Raw genomic sequence first — 17,546 nt, 5'->3', positions numbered from 1 at the left:
TAACCTTTTACGAAATTACCGATTTAATTAAGCATGCATGTGAGTATACTATTAATTGTCTTTTCAAATACATATATGAAAGATGGAGACCAGGTTCAAAAACTCTATGATCTCCGCTTTGACTTTATGTTAAAATATCATTTATTCCAAAAACTTATAAGTCAATAAAAAATGATAAATCATGTAACCATTTAAATCTAACTTTAAGGATTGCACCATTTATGTAAACCCTACTCTCACACTGGCCAAGGGCCAACGCCACTTAATTAGCATAGTGTCTCATTCGTTTCCCATTGCTGTCTTCCCAACACTAGCTCACATGAAAATCCAATTCAATGTCACCCTCCTTTGGTCGTTAATGCTCTTTTGCAAGGGCACGTTGGTAATGTTACGTATCCATCAATCTAGCATTGGACCTATATGTATGTTCCTATATCATAATTTCACGACATATGTGGCGTCAAAAAAGTATTTATATGTATATTTGCACCATTTTTAATACGTGTTTTAAAGTCGTGATGTGCATGAACTTATTAGAATTTTACAGTTAAGCGTGCTTATACAAGAGTAGTACTAAGATGGTGATTTTCTGAAAAGTCTAATTTTGAGGAACTAAAAATGGATAATATTATGTTATTGGGATGAGATGTTACAACATAGGTGTGGGCTCCACACCAATTCTAAATTTAACCACTTTTTTTTTTTTTTTTAATAGCAAATTGGTATATCATGATTTGTTTGAGTAATTCTATATAGCAGCTTTTTATTTATCTTTTATATTTAAATTAGTTGATGTAGCGTGATGTCCTACAAGATATGATACGTTAAAATAATATTTTTTATTGACAGGGTCGGAAGAAATCACGTCACATCTAACTTGGCAGACAAAATTTCAATTACTATTGAAGTGATTGGAATCATTATTAGCGCGTCCCAACTGTTTTTGTTATTTAAGTTTAATTATTGACCAACATCCTATTACTAGGTCTTGTTAATTAGTTTATTTGAGACAAAAACAAAAACACAGATATGTTTCATTTTCGTAATGTATCAATATTGTTCTATTCTAATATAATATGGAGAGGTGTGATATGTCCCGGAGCAAAACTATTAATTGGAAAAGGGCAAGTAACCTACCATATCGCACTCGAAAGATCTGGGAGTGGAAGCAGGTTTTATTATATGTGTAATATATTATAAAGGGACCCTTGGATGGCGAAAAGGAGAAAGAGAATCACTGAACAAATGTTTAGCTTAAATTAGATTTTCGCTAATTTGTTTATACAGTGCATTTACCGCTCAACAAATGTTTAGATAAAATTTTGTTTAAAAGAGCTTTTATTTATTTATTTATTTATTTATTTTTAATTATCAACCCTTTAAAGCAGTTATATTTGACTCAACATTTTTGCTATTGACTTTCACTAATATTTACTACAAAATTTTTTTTTTTTTTTTTTAAAAAAAAAAAGTGTGTTTGTGGCATACGTTTTTTAAATAATAAGAATCAAATTATAATAAACGCCAGAAAATATGTTCCTGGCATTTATTTTCTAGCCTATTCTTTATGCCTGCAACTCAGTGTCAGACAAGGAAGACACACACATGCATGTGCCAGGAAGATGCACTCTTGCTGACACAAGAGCTTGTGCCATTAAATTGGTGGAATGTATTAAAACAATTTGGTTATACGGAAATCCCGTATAACCAAATTTTTTAAAACCTATAAAATAAATTTCAAAATTACAAAAAATATGATAAGATTATAATGAACAATAGATATTGATAAACAGACTTACACGTGAAGTTCAAAATATACAAACAACTATAATCTTATCTTAAGATAATGCCGTTACAAGTATTCAAAAAATATACAATTAAAATAAGAGATATGATAGGGGTTCAACTGAACCCTATCTAAGACCAAACTTTTATTTACGCGGTACAAAGCTACATAAGAATTGTGTTAGGTTCAAAATTAAAATTTTAAAAAAGAGACAAAAATCAAAACATATGTTCACAAAAGTTTACAGTGGCACAGTACATAAGAGTTGTGTCCGGTTTAAAATTAAAATTTTTAAAAATAGACAAAAATCAAAACATATATCCACAAAAGTTGGATCTTAGATGGGACTCAGTTAAACCCCTATCATATCTCTTAAAATAAACTGAATACAATCAAAACAATCCAAGATTATGAGATAAGATTATCTTATGCAATCTCTGACTTGATTTGAAACTCTAATTTGGTCTTCTATATGTTCTTCATTAATAGTTAGTTGGCATGTTATATATATTAGGAGATCCAATAAAGATGACCCCTCCACTCGAAGTCCTTCCCGTATGGCTTAAACTGCAAACAAACAAACACAAAACAATGAATAAATAAAAGAATCAAAACATACCACTAGATTCGATCAAAAAACAGAAAAAACACCCCAGAAAAAAATTGAAATGCCATTTCTGATCAAACAATAAAAAATATAGGATTTTTTTATGAATGAGCCTCCAACAAATTCAAACCATAAATCCAACAAAACCACCACATAAATCGAAATCCAACAATACCTAAATCAAAACCCTAAATCAAAATCGTACATATTAAATCAAGCCCAAACGAGAGAGAGAAGAAAAACACACATCGATGGCGGTGGTGCAAGCTTCATGGTGGAGAGAGGCATAGCGCGCGATTGAGATAGGGATAATTTGTTAGAATATAAATGTGAGAAAATATATATATATATATATATATATATATATATATATGAGAGATTTTAGGGATATATACAATGTGGTGAAATTATCTTTTTTCCAATTTCCTGCGCCCCAAATAGGAAATTATTGGCATATACATGTATATGCCATTAAAAACGTTAAACCAAATGCACTTTCTTGATGTATAAATGTATGTCTTGCATGCGCTAGGGAAATAAATTTATTTAATGTCGTATATATATACGCCGTGCATTTATTTTAAGAATAGTGGCGTATCAGAAAATACGCTAAGAAATTGTCAAAGTACTGATGCTTTGGCCCTATGCTAGTATTAAAAATGCTAGGAATTGGGCTTTTTTGTAGTGATATTCGATTTTACATGCTTATTCTTTATTTATTTTCACTATTTTAAAAAACTAGAGAATCATATTGACTCTGTTTTTTTAATGTATTATTTTTGAAATATTGTGCTTAGTAAATTTGTTGAGCACGGAAGCAGCTAGCCAAATTCTTAGCCAATGTGACTATCTCGATGAAAATAAAAACAAAAAATTGTTTTACAAGGCTAACTTTTCAACCATTTTAACTAACAAAATCAAGAAGGGGTGACTTCAATTACATGCATCACGAGAGCTGTTTCTCCTCCCCTATGCTCTATGATTTTTTTTTTCTCCAAATTTATTGTGTCCCCTAGGAGGATCTTCCCTCCTCCTCCTCTTCTCTTTTTTTTTTGCTTCATTTTTTCTCTTTCTTTTGTCTGCAACTTGAAAGTCAAATCTATTATGCTTCATCCACACATCTGCATGCCACCTAGCACCGTCACCATCCTCCGCTCCCCTGCCGCCACAATCTGTTCTAGTACATATGCAACATGTGTCTCCCCAGCACTTATATGTAGCACGTGCCGTCAATGCCACAACCGATTTTTTGTCAACGCGTTAGATCGTTAGCACTCTCTTTTCTTTCTCTTTGGATCTCCAAACCTGGTACCTTTTCTTGACTTTGGGGAACCATAGATCTGGTTGCAACTTCTTTTTTGGTGTCTTCCACCCTTTCCATGCCAAGTACCACCCTTATTGGACAGCATGGTGAAGCTTATCTCCAACAGCTCCGATTCAACCTTTTTCAATACTTGCCCTTGGCCTTGATATAGTGCGTTAGTCACTTTCCGTAGTTATTACTTTGTTGGTAGTTTCATTATTGAGGACAATCCCTCTGCTACAACCTTTTGCAGCCACTCCAATTGTTTCAATGTGTTGTGTCATTTATTTGACCAATTCTTAATAGTTTTAAGCAGTACTTCTAGTTGTTGTTTTGGGGGTTACCTTCCTTTTTATTTTTTTATTGCTAATTTTAAATATTCAACTTTCATCCTATCGAATTGATGTAATAGCATCTATCAGCACTTAGATCCGCATCTATTAAAAAAGAACTGGAGCAGATGTAATAAGTCACAATATTTGAAAACATATTTATGACTATAATAATAAAAAGTTTCGCCATGCACATCACAAATAATATTTATTTTTTGGGAGTAAAGACTTTAATGGTAAAGTGGAAAGAATTATTCAACTAAACCCACGAGAAGTTGTCCCTAGAGGAAATGACATGCAAAACCTCCTTCCTTCTATTTAAGGGCAATGCCCCTACCTGTTTTCTCAACACATTCTCCTTACCTTCTAGCCATTGTGTTTTGTTAGTACCTCTAACTAGTTGGCCTTGTAATACAACTACCTGCAAAAATGAGTCTATTTGGGAAGGTGGAGGCTGATGTAGAAATTAAAGCTCCTGCTGAAAAGTTTCATGAGCTTTTAAGTGGCAGGCCACACCACATATCCAATGTCTGCCCTGACAAAGTGCAGGGTTGTGCTTTGCATGAAGGTGATTGGGGCAATGAGGGCTCTGTCATCTACTGGGATTATGTCCATGGTAATTTAGGAATTCTATTCTTTCATTTCCTTGGCAATGTATAGCATGCATGATGTTAATTAATATCTTTAAATATTGTTTCTTGTCTTGTGAAATCATAGATGGGCAAGCCAAAGGTGCTAAGGAGAAAATTGAAGCAATAGATGATACAAACAAGTCGGTCACTTTCAAAGTGATTGAAGGCGATCTTCTGCAGGAGTACAAGAGCTTCAAAATCATTGTTCAAGCTACTCCCAAGGGTGGGGGCAGCTTGGTCCACTGGAGCTTGGAATACGAGAAGCTGAAGGAGGATGTTCCAGAACCAAATACATTGCTTCAGCTTCTAATTGATATCAGCAAAGACATTGGTGCTCACCTTACCGCATAGACAAAAAGGATGTACTTCTACAATAAAAGATCGGGAGTGTTACTGTGTGTTTTATTCTATCATGCAAGTCTGTATATGAATGTTAGTTTTTGTGTGGTCGTATTGAAGCCACTTATTACAGGCACCCATATACTAGATCTTATATATGGGTCAAATGTATCCGGGGCTTTTGTAATATGTGTTTTCTTAAGTATAATTTATATGCATATATATGTTTTAAATTGTGTGGACTTACTGAAGCAGCTTATATATTGCTGGGATATGCGGTTACTATTAATTACAAGTTATTTAATTATCTAGTTGATGAACCCCAATTTAGGGGTTGGCCTAGTGGTGGAGGCTTGCGGCTTCTAGGGATATTACCCCTTGAAGTCTCGAGCTCGAAACTTCCTAGGTGCTACCTCCCTCTTGGGGCTAGCCACCTGGGCAAAGTCAGTGACTCAATATCCAATGCTATGAATTGTGTAGTGTATTGGACCAGAAATTAGTCTAATGGATCCTAATTGGGCCTCTATGCCTCGTTCACAACCGACACGCAAAGTGGGGTGTAGCCCAAGTACTACCTGGCCTATAAGTGAAACCAGGATCACCCTCAGATCACCCTCATAATATATATATATATATATATAGTCCTTTTTTTTTCTAATTATATATATATAGTCCTTGAATATGAAGATCCTAGCCTTGGCTCATTCGTTTTTCATTCCTCTTTAGAACATGTTTGGCTTGCTGGAAATTTCTGGTTTTAGGGTGTGTTCATGATTGTAGCATGTTTGGCTTGCTGGCTTTCTAACTAGAAATTTTTTAATAAACATGAATACAAGATCTTTGGTCTGCTGGGAAAGCTTTCCAGTACATACCTTTGTTTAATTTGCATATGATGTTTTAGTTAATCAAAATATTTTTCAGCAAGCCAAACATGTTAGTAAAAAAGACAATCAGGAAAAACTTTTCAGCAAGTCAAACATGCTCAAATTATTAATCAAAACATGTTATTAAGGATTTATAACATAAAAAAATAAATATAAATATAAAAAAAAAATTAAAAATTAAAAAAAAAAACCTATTATGCAATTAATTAATTATGCTGAAATAAACTTACTGCTTTAAAAAATAAATAAAAAAAAAACATGATATATAATATTCAAGTAAACATGCTGTATATTAAACATGAAATTGCTATCTATTTTTTCATGACTCATATATTATTGGAAAAGAAAAATGGTATACACCCACACCGTACAGTATTCGAGTCAAACTTATATGGTGGATAAATTGTTGTCAATGCTTTTATCCTGACCCTCATTTTAGAGGAGCTTGCAACTTATCCTATACGTCCGTTTTTTGCAAACTTGTCAATCTGACTGATGTCAAGGATTCTATCCATTCCACTTGCCACGAGAAACCTACAAAGGTCCAATAACATAAATCATATATATAACAAACTACAATAAATAAATATTTGTGTGGAAAATGATGGGGGAGATAAATGGCTTACTTATCCCTGAGAACTCTTGTCATGGATTGGCAGCCTCCAGGGACAATGGATTGCATATTAACAGCAATATTTGGGTTGTGAATACTCTGCCGGAGGTGAACCCAACCATGCTCTCCATGTTGTTCATCAGAAACTTTAACCCTGAATTTGCAGCATTATGTATAAAATTTTCAATTAAAAACTAAAATATACAATTAAATACTGAAATATAAAACCTTTTTATTTTATTTTTTTGAAACTCCACTTAAGCTTTTAAGTGCTTTTGGAATCATCTTCATAAATTTAAAACATTCTCAATTTAGTTTATCCAACTTTAAAAAATTTCCAATGCTACCTATCCGTCGGGTTTCTCTATTAAATCCTAATAAATAATTAACCCTCAAACATAAAAAATAACAAAGGATTAAAATTTTAAAAAAATAAAAAATAAAAAAAAGTAAAATTTTGCTGTCGGGCTAACCCACAGCCAAGTCGTTGGTTCCATATTTTTTCAAATAATTTTTAATACAGGGTATAAGGGATATATATTTCACCTATACTCAGTTTGATTTAACCCCAAACCTTAACGGTAGGTAAGTGTGACATTGCAAACTTTTTAAAGTTTGATATGCTACTAATTTGAGAATTTTAAAAGTTTATGGAGATAATTACAAAAGCAGAATTAACTGTAGTTCCAATTTTTTCTTTTTCTTTTTTTTTTTTTTCTTTTTTTGTTCTTTGGCACCTGTACATGTGAGCATCAATGGAAGCTGGTGTGTCATTAGAGTCAGCAAGGCATCCCTCGCTCACCCAACAGTCTCCACAGGAGTCCAGTTCCCACCCTTTAAGCCAACCATCCTACAATTAAATAAGAATTTGCTGCAATTAAAAGCCTCCATGTTTAATGGATAATGATTACCATCGATCTATTGAAAGCTAGAAAATTGTGGTAAATATTGGAAGTACCTCAATGTAGATTCGAAACGTTTCTATTGCCTCAACAGCTTTGGCCTTTGCATGCCTAGGCTCGGAGATGATGTTCATTCTCAGATCTATAGATTCCAAAGGCTCTTCAAGATCTTTTATGAGACTACCTATCCCTTCATCCGATCCTGCAAGCTTCATCCGTACCATTTCAATGATGATTTTTACCACCATGTAAGCCCCTATACAACAGATTCATAAAAGATTTTTAGTTTTGATAAGCCTGCAGGAATTAACATATTTAATTTAAACATGGAAATCAGAAAGCAAAAGATGTTAGAATAGAATTGTTTTCTAATTAAACAGAAAAGTAAATGCTTTTAAGGTGTGTTATAAAGTCGTTTTCCTTCAAAAATTATTTGATCTTAACTTCTAATGAATTGGTATGCATTGGGTTACAGCAAATATTTCTCCATAATACAGTTGAGAAAAATCCTATGTAGTTTAGTTGTGTTCACAAAACGAAACCAAACCTAAACACCTTCACATTTTCTATTCTAACAAAAAAGAGATACTTGCAATAATTTTTAAGAATACATAAGATTTTTACAGATACTAAAGAAGATATAATTTCCTGTGTTATTAAAATTGATCTACAATGGATTATTTATAGTGAAAAAACTATAATATCGTAATGCACAGCTAGCACACGTGCATGGTGCTTCGCACCGTATTAGAACATAAGTGCATACACACAAGCATGGCTTATTTTAAAATAATAGTGATAATTTCACTTAGAACTCCTGAACTACCATGTATTTTAAAAAGACCCCCAAAATTTCAAAAACTCTCAATTTCACTTCCTCAACTTTCAGTTTGATGCAATTGATCCCCTCCGTCAATTTTTTTCTGTTAAACCCTAACGGAAACCACTAAAAATACCAAATTACCATTCAATTTTTTTTAAAAAAAAAAATTAATTTGAAATCAAGAGTAAATTTAGAATTTTATAAAAACGTCGTGAGTATAAATGTCATTTTCTCATTTTAATGTCTAGAAATTGACGGAGGGAGTATATTACATCAAATTAAAAGTTCACATGATGAAATTAAGAATTTTTAAAATTTAAGAGGTCTTCTCAAAACGAGTAGTAGTTTAGTGTCTTAAGTCAAGTTTCCCCAAAACAATAACTTGGTGTGAGATGTCTTTAATTATAAATACCAACTTGACTTTCTCTTTTTCCAACCTACATTCTTGCTTCCAAAATTCTTTAATACCTTCCATCGAGAACACTCTCAATTCAAACCAGAAACTAAATATATATACCTATTAATTTTGGAAAATGTTTGAACAAATTAAAGATGCATATATATATATATATAAACTACAAACTAACCGTCATCAAGGAAATGATTCTCTTTAAGAGCACCATGGCCGGAAGTCTCCATCATCAGATGTGTTTCAACACCATCCCTGTTGAGCTGAACTCCCTTGTCGATGACATTCCGGTAACCAACACGATACAAGCAATGGTGACCCCCTCTTTCGATTACAAATTTTGAAAGAGCCATACTTGTACGTGCGTCGGTCACGATGTTTGTTCCGGGATGCTCCCGCAGAACGATTGCAGACATGAGCGCAATCAGCTTATCCCCATTGATCGGGTTGCCTTTGTTGTCGACAATGCCACTCCGGTCGACGTCGGTGTCGAAAACAATTCCGAGATCGGCGGAGTTTTCCAACACCGCAGCTCGGGTTAGCGACATGGCGGTTTTGTCTTCTGGGTTGGGGATATGGTTGGGGAACATTCCATCTGGGTTGAGGTGGAGAGAGCCGAACGTGTCTGCTCCGAGCTTGTCTAGGACATCCCATGTGAAGAAGCCACCTGATCCATTCCCAGCATTCACAATTATCTGCAAATTTTAGAGGATGCAATGGCATCAAAAAATAGTGCAGTGCAGGCCAGAAGTTTTTATTGAAACGGCATGAATTACAAATATATTAAGATAACGGGGCAAAAGCATGAATAAAAAATTTATTAACATTAATATATAAAAACTAGAATTAGTATCTATTCAATACTAATAAAAAAATATTGATAAATGCAAAATTGGTCTTTATGGTTGGCTTAAATTACAAATCACTCTATATGGTATAAAAAATAATTTATAGGTCTTTATAGTTGGCCTAAATTACAAATCATCATGCAGTATAAAAAATATTTTATAGGTCCTTAAGGTATACCAAAATAACAATTTACTCCCAAAATTCAATTTCATTATGTAACTTAACAAAATCTATCACTTTGTCACGTCATATTCAATAAAAACACAACACGTATTATTATTATATTTTTAGTTTCAAAAATGATAATTAGGATTTTTAACATCATTTTACAACGAGAAATGCTAGGGTCAATAAATTCCCCATATTTGGCTCATATTCACTGACAATTAACCATTAGATTTGTGGAATCTACCATTGACTTATGTGAAATCTACATAAGTCTACAAATCCAACGGTTAATTCTAAGGGAATATGGGCCAAATATGGAGAACTTATTGACCCATAGCATTTCTCTTTTACAACACCAACTAAGATTACACATCAGCCATCACTCCACGTCATATGGCTACAGTAAATTAACCTAATATCTTATATCTCCAAAATTTTAGCCATGCATAACCCTCCCTTATCTTCATCTTCATCAGCCGTTTCACAAAATGCGACTGTCAAATACACGCAAAATGATCACAAATCATGGCAAGGAAGATGAAAATGAGGGAGGCTTATGCACGGAGTAATATTTTGGGGATAAAAGAGATTAAGTTAATTTACTATAACAATATGATGTGACAAAGTAACGAATTCTGTTATCTTACTTAAGAAAAATTAATTTTAGTGAGTAAACTATTATTTTGGCCTACCCTGATGACTTATAAATTATTTTTTATACCACATGAAGTGATTTATAATTTAGGCCAACTACAGACTACAGGGACCTATAAATTATTTGTTATACTACATGGAGTAATTTGTAATTTATGACAACCTCAATGACCAATTTTGTATTTATCCCTAACAAATAAACAAAAGAAAAGAATCAATGTTATTGTTTCTTTATATTTTTCAATTTTTAACTCAAAAGCCTATCAAAATAGAACCCGACATTCTATTGTAGCTATGCCACTTCAATTTCTCTATGTTGCTGCTCTTGCAGAATTAAAAACTCTTTTATGTTGCTTCTGAAAGCTATTGCTCATGCATGCTTAATTTTTGTAATAATAGATTAGGTTATTTATTTATTGCTCATCATAGATTTGGACTATTTCAAGCTTGGTTAGGAAATGATTTTTGCCATAAAACTTTCATGAACTTTCACGTATTTTGAAAGTACCCCCAAAGTTTAAAAACTCTCAATTAAATGTATCAAACTTTCAATTGCTCCATTCCGTTAGAATTTTTATTATAATAAAAAAAATGTAAAGATTCAGACTTCTTTTTAATATATAATAACATATTTGCAATAATTTTGCAACTTCTTTGCTATTTTTTATAATTAAAAAAAAATATATGGGCATTTTGGGCATTTTGACCAAAATTAATGGAAAATCTTAACAAAATGGGGTAATTGAAAGAAATTGAAAGTTTGATACCCTTAATTTAGAGTTTTTAAATTTTAGAGTAACATTATCAAAATGAGTGAAAGTTTAAAAGAGTTTTATCAAATTTTCCTTAAAATTTTTTTAAAAAGTGGAAAGGGGCATGGCCGGTAGAGGAGTGCAGTACACTTTCTTGAATTGAGTAGGATCAAGGGCTCAATATTTACCGTATATATATATATATATATATATAGGCAAAAACATACACAGGGACATGAATGTAATACCTGAAGATTGAAGAACACAGGGAGAATAATACTTAAAGAAGTTAACTAGCACATATATATGCAGATTATGTGAAGAGATTTTGGAGAGGCAAAGTTAAGGGATAAGGCTATGTTGCAATACAAGTGGACGTGCAATTTTCGAGAAATAATTGGAAAGATTTTGAACATATGCAGTCACGTGGTGGAACACAAAATTAAAACAGAAACAAACAAACAAACATAGGAAGAAAACAGAGATGATGAGAGAGTCAGAGTCAGAGATACCTGAAATCCTTGCAGTGGAGTGTCGTAGTGCAATGGATGGTTGACTCTCTCCTTGATGATGTCCCGGAGGTGCTTCGCATAACTGCTCATGAAATCAACTCTTGTCGGAGGAGATGTCAGCATGGTTGACGCTTTTGTGACCCTATTTGCATACTTCCGGGCAGCTTTGTCGCATATTTCCTCCACTTCCGGCGACGTCAGCCCCCCTTTTTTAGTGAAAAATTTTAGACCATTTCGGGTGAAGGGTAAGTGAGATGCCGTCATCTGAAATCACAGCAATTAATTTCAAGTCTTCAAATATCTCAATTGGTTAATTGCCCTCTATCTCTAACCTATATATTCTTAAGATTAATTAATATGTTCATTAATCCTAAGTTGTATAGAAAAATAGTACAATTAATCCACCGGTCATGAGTAAGACTAAATTTTTCGTTACTAAAAACCATAAAACCCCGTGGGATTGGCTCGAGTGATCATAAGTAACTTATCACGAAGCATCAAATCTAAAGTTCAATTTTCTTGAGTACAAACAATTTCTTGAAGTTATTTCTACGAGTTTTACCCAACCAATGTGGACAGAAGCGCTTTGCATGTACGGTGTCTCGAAAATCTAGTTGGGGGAAAACTCGTATACCCCAGTTATCAAAAAAATAAAAGAAAAAAGGTTTTTGTAAAGATGTGTAATAAGTAACTCTACCATTATGGAAGCATCGTAAGCAAATGCAGGCAACAATGTAGTCATGAAACAAGCTGGAGTAGTGGCTAGTCCTATATCAAACACCAAACAACCAGCACGAGAAAGACCTGCAAACACAGCAACACTCAAAGATGCTCCGGATATCCGGGGATCCCTGCCTAGAGAAACCCTAACATCTTCAACAGCCACTCCTCTTTCCTTCTCCAACCCATTGATAACCCATTCACCGAAACTCTCTGCAATGGCTTCCACAGCGGGCGGTGTAAGGTCCACTGTCCGACCCTTCTCACGTTCCAACGCCACCCCGCGAACATCCGACCCGTTCTGGAGCCTCCTAATCTTGTCCATTTCTTCATCCACCACCACAACTTCATTATACTTTACAGTGCTAGAAGAATTTGCGCATATAACTTTTGCTAAACGCAGTGAAAGAGAGAAATTAAGATGAGTGGCATGGAAAGGCCGTGCTGCCGAAGATGATGGCGGAAAGCTTGTTTTTCGGACATTGCCTTGCAAATGTATTGGCAGTGTGGAAGTACTGGAAGCCATTGTTTCCGTTCAAGATAGAGCTAGCCTCTTGGTTTGGTTCAAAGATTTTGTGGAGACGATTTTTGGACCAAGCAAACAAGTTGGAAAGATAAGATTAACCCAATAAAATGGAACCTTACAATTCCATGTCCAAATATCTTGGGAAAGGAGAAATATCTTCAGAGAAACTTCCAAACTGCAAGATTTTTATTTTGTTTTATTAATTTAAGCCATGCAGCTAGCTATTTATTTGCATGAGGATGTCCAATTGGTATTTCTATACGACGAAGGTATATTCTTATGAGTTGTGATTCAGACTACACGGCATTCTTAGCACGCCGTGCCAAAAAAAAATAATAATAATATTTTAATGTAAAAAAAAAAAAAAAAAAAGTTTTGCCGGCGTGCTATTTTATTTTACCCTATTCTTATTGCGGTGCTATTGAGGTCCTTGGATCATTTAAAACGTGCAAGTCATTTGGAATTTTGGAATAGGAAAACCATTATATATATGTGTAGATTCTGTGATTGAAGAAGAGATGAGATTGGGGAATCACTACAAAAAAAGGGATAGGTTTTTTACGTGGCCAACAGTAACTCAACTTTTGCCACGTCAATAATTATTGACGTGGCAAAAGTGACACGTCAATAATTATTTTATTGACGTGTTGAATGTGCAAGAAATAGCAACATGTCAAATATTGACACGTTGCTAAACTTAAATTCAATTTAATTTTTAAAAATTTTATTAAATAATTAATATGGTGACGTGGTAAACTATCACACGTCAATAAATATTGACGTGTAATAGTTTACTACGTCACTATATTAAATTATTTAAATAAAATTTTTAAAAATTAAATTGAATTCAAATCACTTTTTAGCTTTGGTATTTAGAGAGCTTCTCTTTAGAGCATTCTAATTGATCTCTTCTCTATGTATTTTTGTCTTTACTTTTTGCTTTTTATCCAAAAAGCCATTGTAATGACTTCAACATATAAAAACACAAAAAAACAAAAACGTTGTGCTATTTCATAGTTCTCTCTCAGTCTGTCTCATTCCAACAACACTGGTCCTTGTACATCCTGTTCTCTCTCGGTCTGTTCAATAAATAGTTGTGTCTCTTTGGTTACATTTTTTAACAATACGCACGCTATCTGCAGTTAAAGTACCCACATATTTAAGCCGAATCTTCATATGCACAAGCACGAGTCTTGGACGTTAGCTGAACATCAACACTTCATTCCTGAAACCTCTCTTTCACGTCACTTGGGTGATGCTAAACATCACGCCCGGCGTGTTGCACGCGGGGTGATTTATTATTTTAAAATAATAAAATAATAATATTTTATTATTTTATTATTTTATTATTTTAAATAAAAAATAAATAAATAAATAAAAATAAGAAGAAAGAAGCCTGGCGTGTATGAACAGTCATGCACGCTGGCGTTCTTAGAATCCTGACCCCACTTGGGTGATGCTAAACATCACGCCAGGGTGATTTATTATTTTAATTATTTAAAAAAAAAATTAAAAAAAAAAAAAGAAGAAAGAAGCCTGGCATGCATGAACAGTCATGCACGCCGGTGTTCTTAGAATCATGACCCCGCTTGGGTGATGCTAAACATCACAACCGGCGTGTTGCACACCGGGGTGATTTATTATTTTAAAATAATAAAATAATAATATTTTATTGTTTTAATTATTATAAAAAAATAAAATAATAAAATAATAATAAGAAAGAAGAAAGAAGCCTGACAGTCATACACGCCGGCGTTCTTAAAATCATGACCCCACTTGGGTGATGCTAAACATCAACACGCCGGGATGATTTATTATTTTAATTATTTAAATAAAATAAAAATAAATAAAAAAAAAAATAAAAAGAGTAAAGAAGAAAGAAGCCTGCCGTGCATGAATAGTGATGCACGCCGGCATTCTTAGAATCATGACCCCACTTGGGTGATGCTAGACATCATGCTTGACGTGTTGCACGCCAGGGTGACTTATTATTTTAATTATTTAAAAAAATAAAAAAATAAAAAAAGAAGAAAGAAGCCTGGCTTGCATGAACAGTCATGCACGCCGGCATTCTTAGAATCATGACCCCACTTGGGTGATACTAAACATCACGCTCAGCGTGCAATGATTTATTATTTTAAAATAATAAAATAATAATATTTTATTATTTTAATTATTAAAAAAAAAAAAAAAAAAAAAGTAAAGAAAGAAGAAAGAAGCTGTTCATGCACGCGGGCATTCTTAGAATCATGACCCTTAATTTAAGTACATAATTTTTTTTTATTGACGTTTAGAAATAATAATACTGGTCATTTTGATTTATTCGGTGCCATAATTAAACTAACTGTAATCATGGTGGTTGATTGATCCCACGGTGAAAATGCCTCGGAGCTACAAGTCTCAGTGGATGGTACCTTTTGCAGCACAACTTTCATCGCGTCACTTTTGAAAACTTCTTCCACCTTAAAGCTGCACGTACGTGACTTTGGCAGGATTTTACAGAAACAAGGCTAAATGACGTCAAATAGAGGACCTCCTTGCCCTGCCACCCTGAAAAATTGGCAAAATGGGGATTTGATTTGGTAGTCAGTAGTCTTGGAGGGAGTATGTTTCTTCCTTTTTTTCCTGCTAGATAACAAAAAAAAAAAAAAAAAAATGCTCTTTCATTTTTCTTTTTCCTTCCTTTATGAGGAAAAAGGTAACCAAGGAAAAGAGTCAAGAGCCGAAAGAATCCGCTATGATCCTTTCCCCATTCCCCAGCCTGTTGGCTATTGTTTGCGCAGAATTTTTTTCTTTTTATTTTTTATTGAAAAAAAAAAAAAGCATAATAAACTCATTCTGACGTGCTAATGTGGCACGTCAAGAATTCCTGACATGCCACTTGTTGACGTCAAGAATTTAGATCTGGCCATGGATCCCCATGTCAGCTCCTTTTCTTTCTTTTTTCCTCTTCTTTCTTCTTCCTTCCGCGCGCAACTCGCACAGCTCCTCTTCTCAACGATTTTCTCACCGCCGGCCACACAACCCTTTGTCGTCGCCACACATATCCCCCCCTCCATCTCACAGTACTCACTCACTCACTCTCTCACCTGCTCCGGCCAGCTCGCTCTCTCTCTCTCTCTCTCTAACAGCTTGTTCTCTCTCTCTAACAGTCAGACGCCGTTTGTCCTCGCGTCGCTGTTTTCATCTCTGGCTGCAGCTTCTCCTCCGATTAGGGATATATATGTGTGTGTGTGTTTTATATGTTTTAAATTTATTTATGTGTTTATTTTTATTTTTTTTATTTATGGTATTTTGCACGGGATGTTATGTAGACAGACTAATTCCATATTGGTGCATATATACACAAGTTGGATCGGATAATTTGCACTGGATGTTATGTAGACAGACCATTTCATTATCGATGCTTAATTGGAAATAAAGTTCGGAACAAAAAAAGGCTAGTTTAAGAAAGTTTATAAATTAGGGAGTAACCAAAATTAGAAAGTATTAGACAAAACATGCTTAGAAAGATAGAGATTTTAAGGAAGGAATGGACAAAGTATGTCTTAAAAAGACAAGATCTCTAGAGGGAAATTAGATAGTTTGTTGTTTTAAAAAGACAAGATTTCTAGAAACCCTGCCCCTCCGCTTGTCTTTTAAGAAGTAAAACCTTTGAATTTTGAAAATTAAAAGAAGGAGGATGTTCTTTGAAAATTTGAAAGAAGGACTTTTTAAATTGAAATTTGAAGGAGGATAAATCTTTGATTTAAAATTTTGAAGAATGATGTTGAATTTTGAAATTGAAAGAAAAGAAAAGGGGGAGTCTTTTAATTTTTGAAGATTTCAAAGAAGGATGAAATATGGAGAAATTTTTGGTCTTTCAAAAGGGGATGGAAGTTGAGGTAAAAGAGGACTAATTAAATTAAAATATTCTAATTAATTATAGTACTTTTTTTATTAAAACACATCGATTAATTATTGGAGGGGAAATCGCCAAAATGGTGCTTCTTCTCATGAAGCTATAGATCAGAATTCCTTGTATTTTATGAATGGGAGCAAAATGAATCTTACTATAAATGTAGCTCTTCAAAAGAGGAACGATTCTGGACAAGATTAGGGCCCAAAAATTATTAGGACTTAAGGATAGAAGTTATAATTAAATTTTATAGGATTCAAGATGGAGATTTAAGGCCTCAAAGAGGCTGAAATTTATGTTCTGAAACATAGAAGAAGAACGAGATATTAAGGCTTAGAAACAAAAAGAGAAAATCAAAGAATAACCATGGGAATTTAAAACTTTATGCGTAACATTAGGATATGGCTTATTACTGCACCTATCAACAAAAATCTTCTTTTTTTTTTTTTTTGTTAGAATTATTTTGTTTAGAGTCTCCACCAAAAATGCATTTAAATTTGGATCGAGTATTTTATTTTTTTGGGTTTTTCAAGATTAATTATATTAGGCAAATGTTAAAAATACACACTTTAGTACTAACCTCATATATAACAAATGCATATCCATGAATACTAGATATATTTGTTAATTAACAGAGAGTTATATTTTTTATGTGGTTGAAATAAGGTTTATATATATATGCATGTGCTTAAAATTAGGTTTATATTTTTTATGTCTTATATATTTGTTCCTAATTAATGTACGTAGAGAAAAGATGGACAAGAGTTGGATGACAAAGTTTAAGGGTACGAGGAAATACAGAGACGGGTGTAGATTGTTCGTGGAGTTTGCAGTTAG

The 17,546-nt window shown here is 33.5% G+C and overlaps 2 protein-coding genes across 2 annotated transcripts; one reads left to right on the top strand and one right to left on the bottom strand.

Moving 5' to 3' along the window:
- The first annotated feature begins 4,351 nt into the window (after positions 1-4,351).
- On the top strand, positions 4,352-5,170 carry LOC132177323 (MLP-like protein 28). Its single transcript, XM_059589592.1, has 2 exons — positions 4,352-4,644; positions 4,746-5,170. The coding sequence occupies exons 1-2, from the start codon at positions 4,458-4,460 to the stop codon at positions 5,009-5,011; spliced, it is 453 nt and encodes a 150-aa protein (XP_059445575.1). The 5' UTR covers positions 4,352-4,457; the 3' UTR covers positions 5,012-5,170.
- Positions 5,171-6,225: 1,055 nt separating this feature from the next.
- LOC132178178 (uncharacterized) lies at positions 6,226-12,811 on the bottom strand. Its single transcript, XM_059590630.1, has 7 exons — positions 12,263-12,811; positions 11,566-11,829; positions 8,809-9,325; positions 7,455-7,654; positions 7,234-7,346; positions 6,510-6,650; positions 6,226-6,417 (listed from the first exon to the last, which is right to left on the bottom strand). Exons 1-7 carry the CDS (start codon positions 12,809-12,811, stop codon positions 6,336-6,338), a joined length of 1,866 nt encoding a protein of 621 aa, XP_059446613.1. The 3' UTR covers positions 6,226-6,335.
- Positions 12,812-17,546: the final 4,735 nt, after the last annotated feature.

This window comes from Corylus avellana, chromosome ca4 (assembly GCF_901000735.1).
Source record: "Corylus avellana chromosome ca4, CavTom2PMs-1.0".
NCBI classification, from domain to species: Eukaryota; Viridiplantae; Streptophyta; class Magnoliopsida; order Fagales; family Betulaceae; genus Corylus; species Corylus avellana.
The sequence above is the reverse complement of the archived record's forward strand: the minus strand, read 5'-3'. Positions and strand labels throughout refer to the sequence as shown.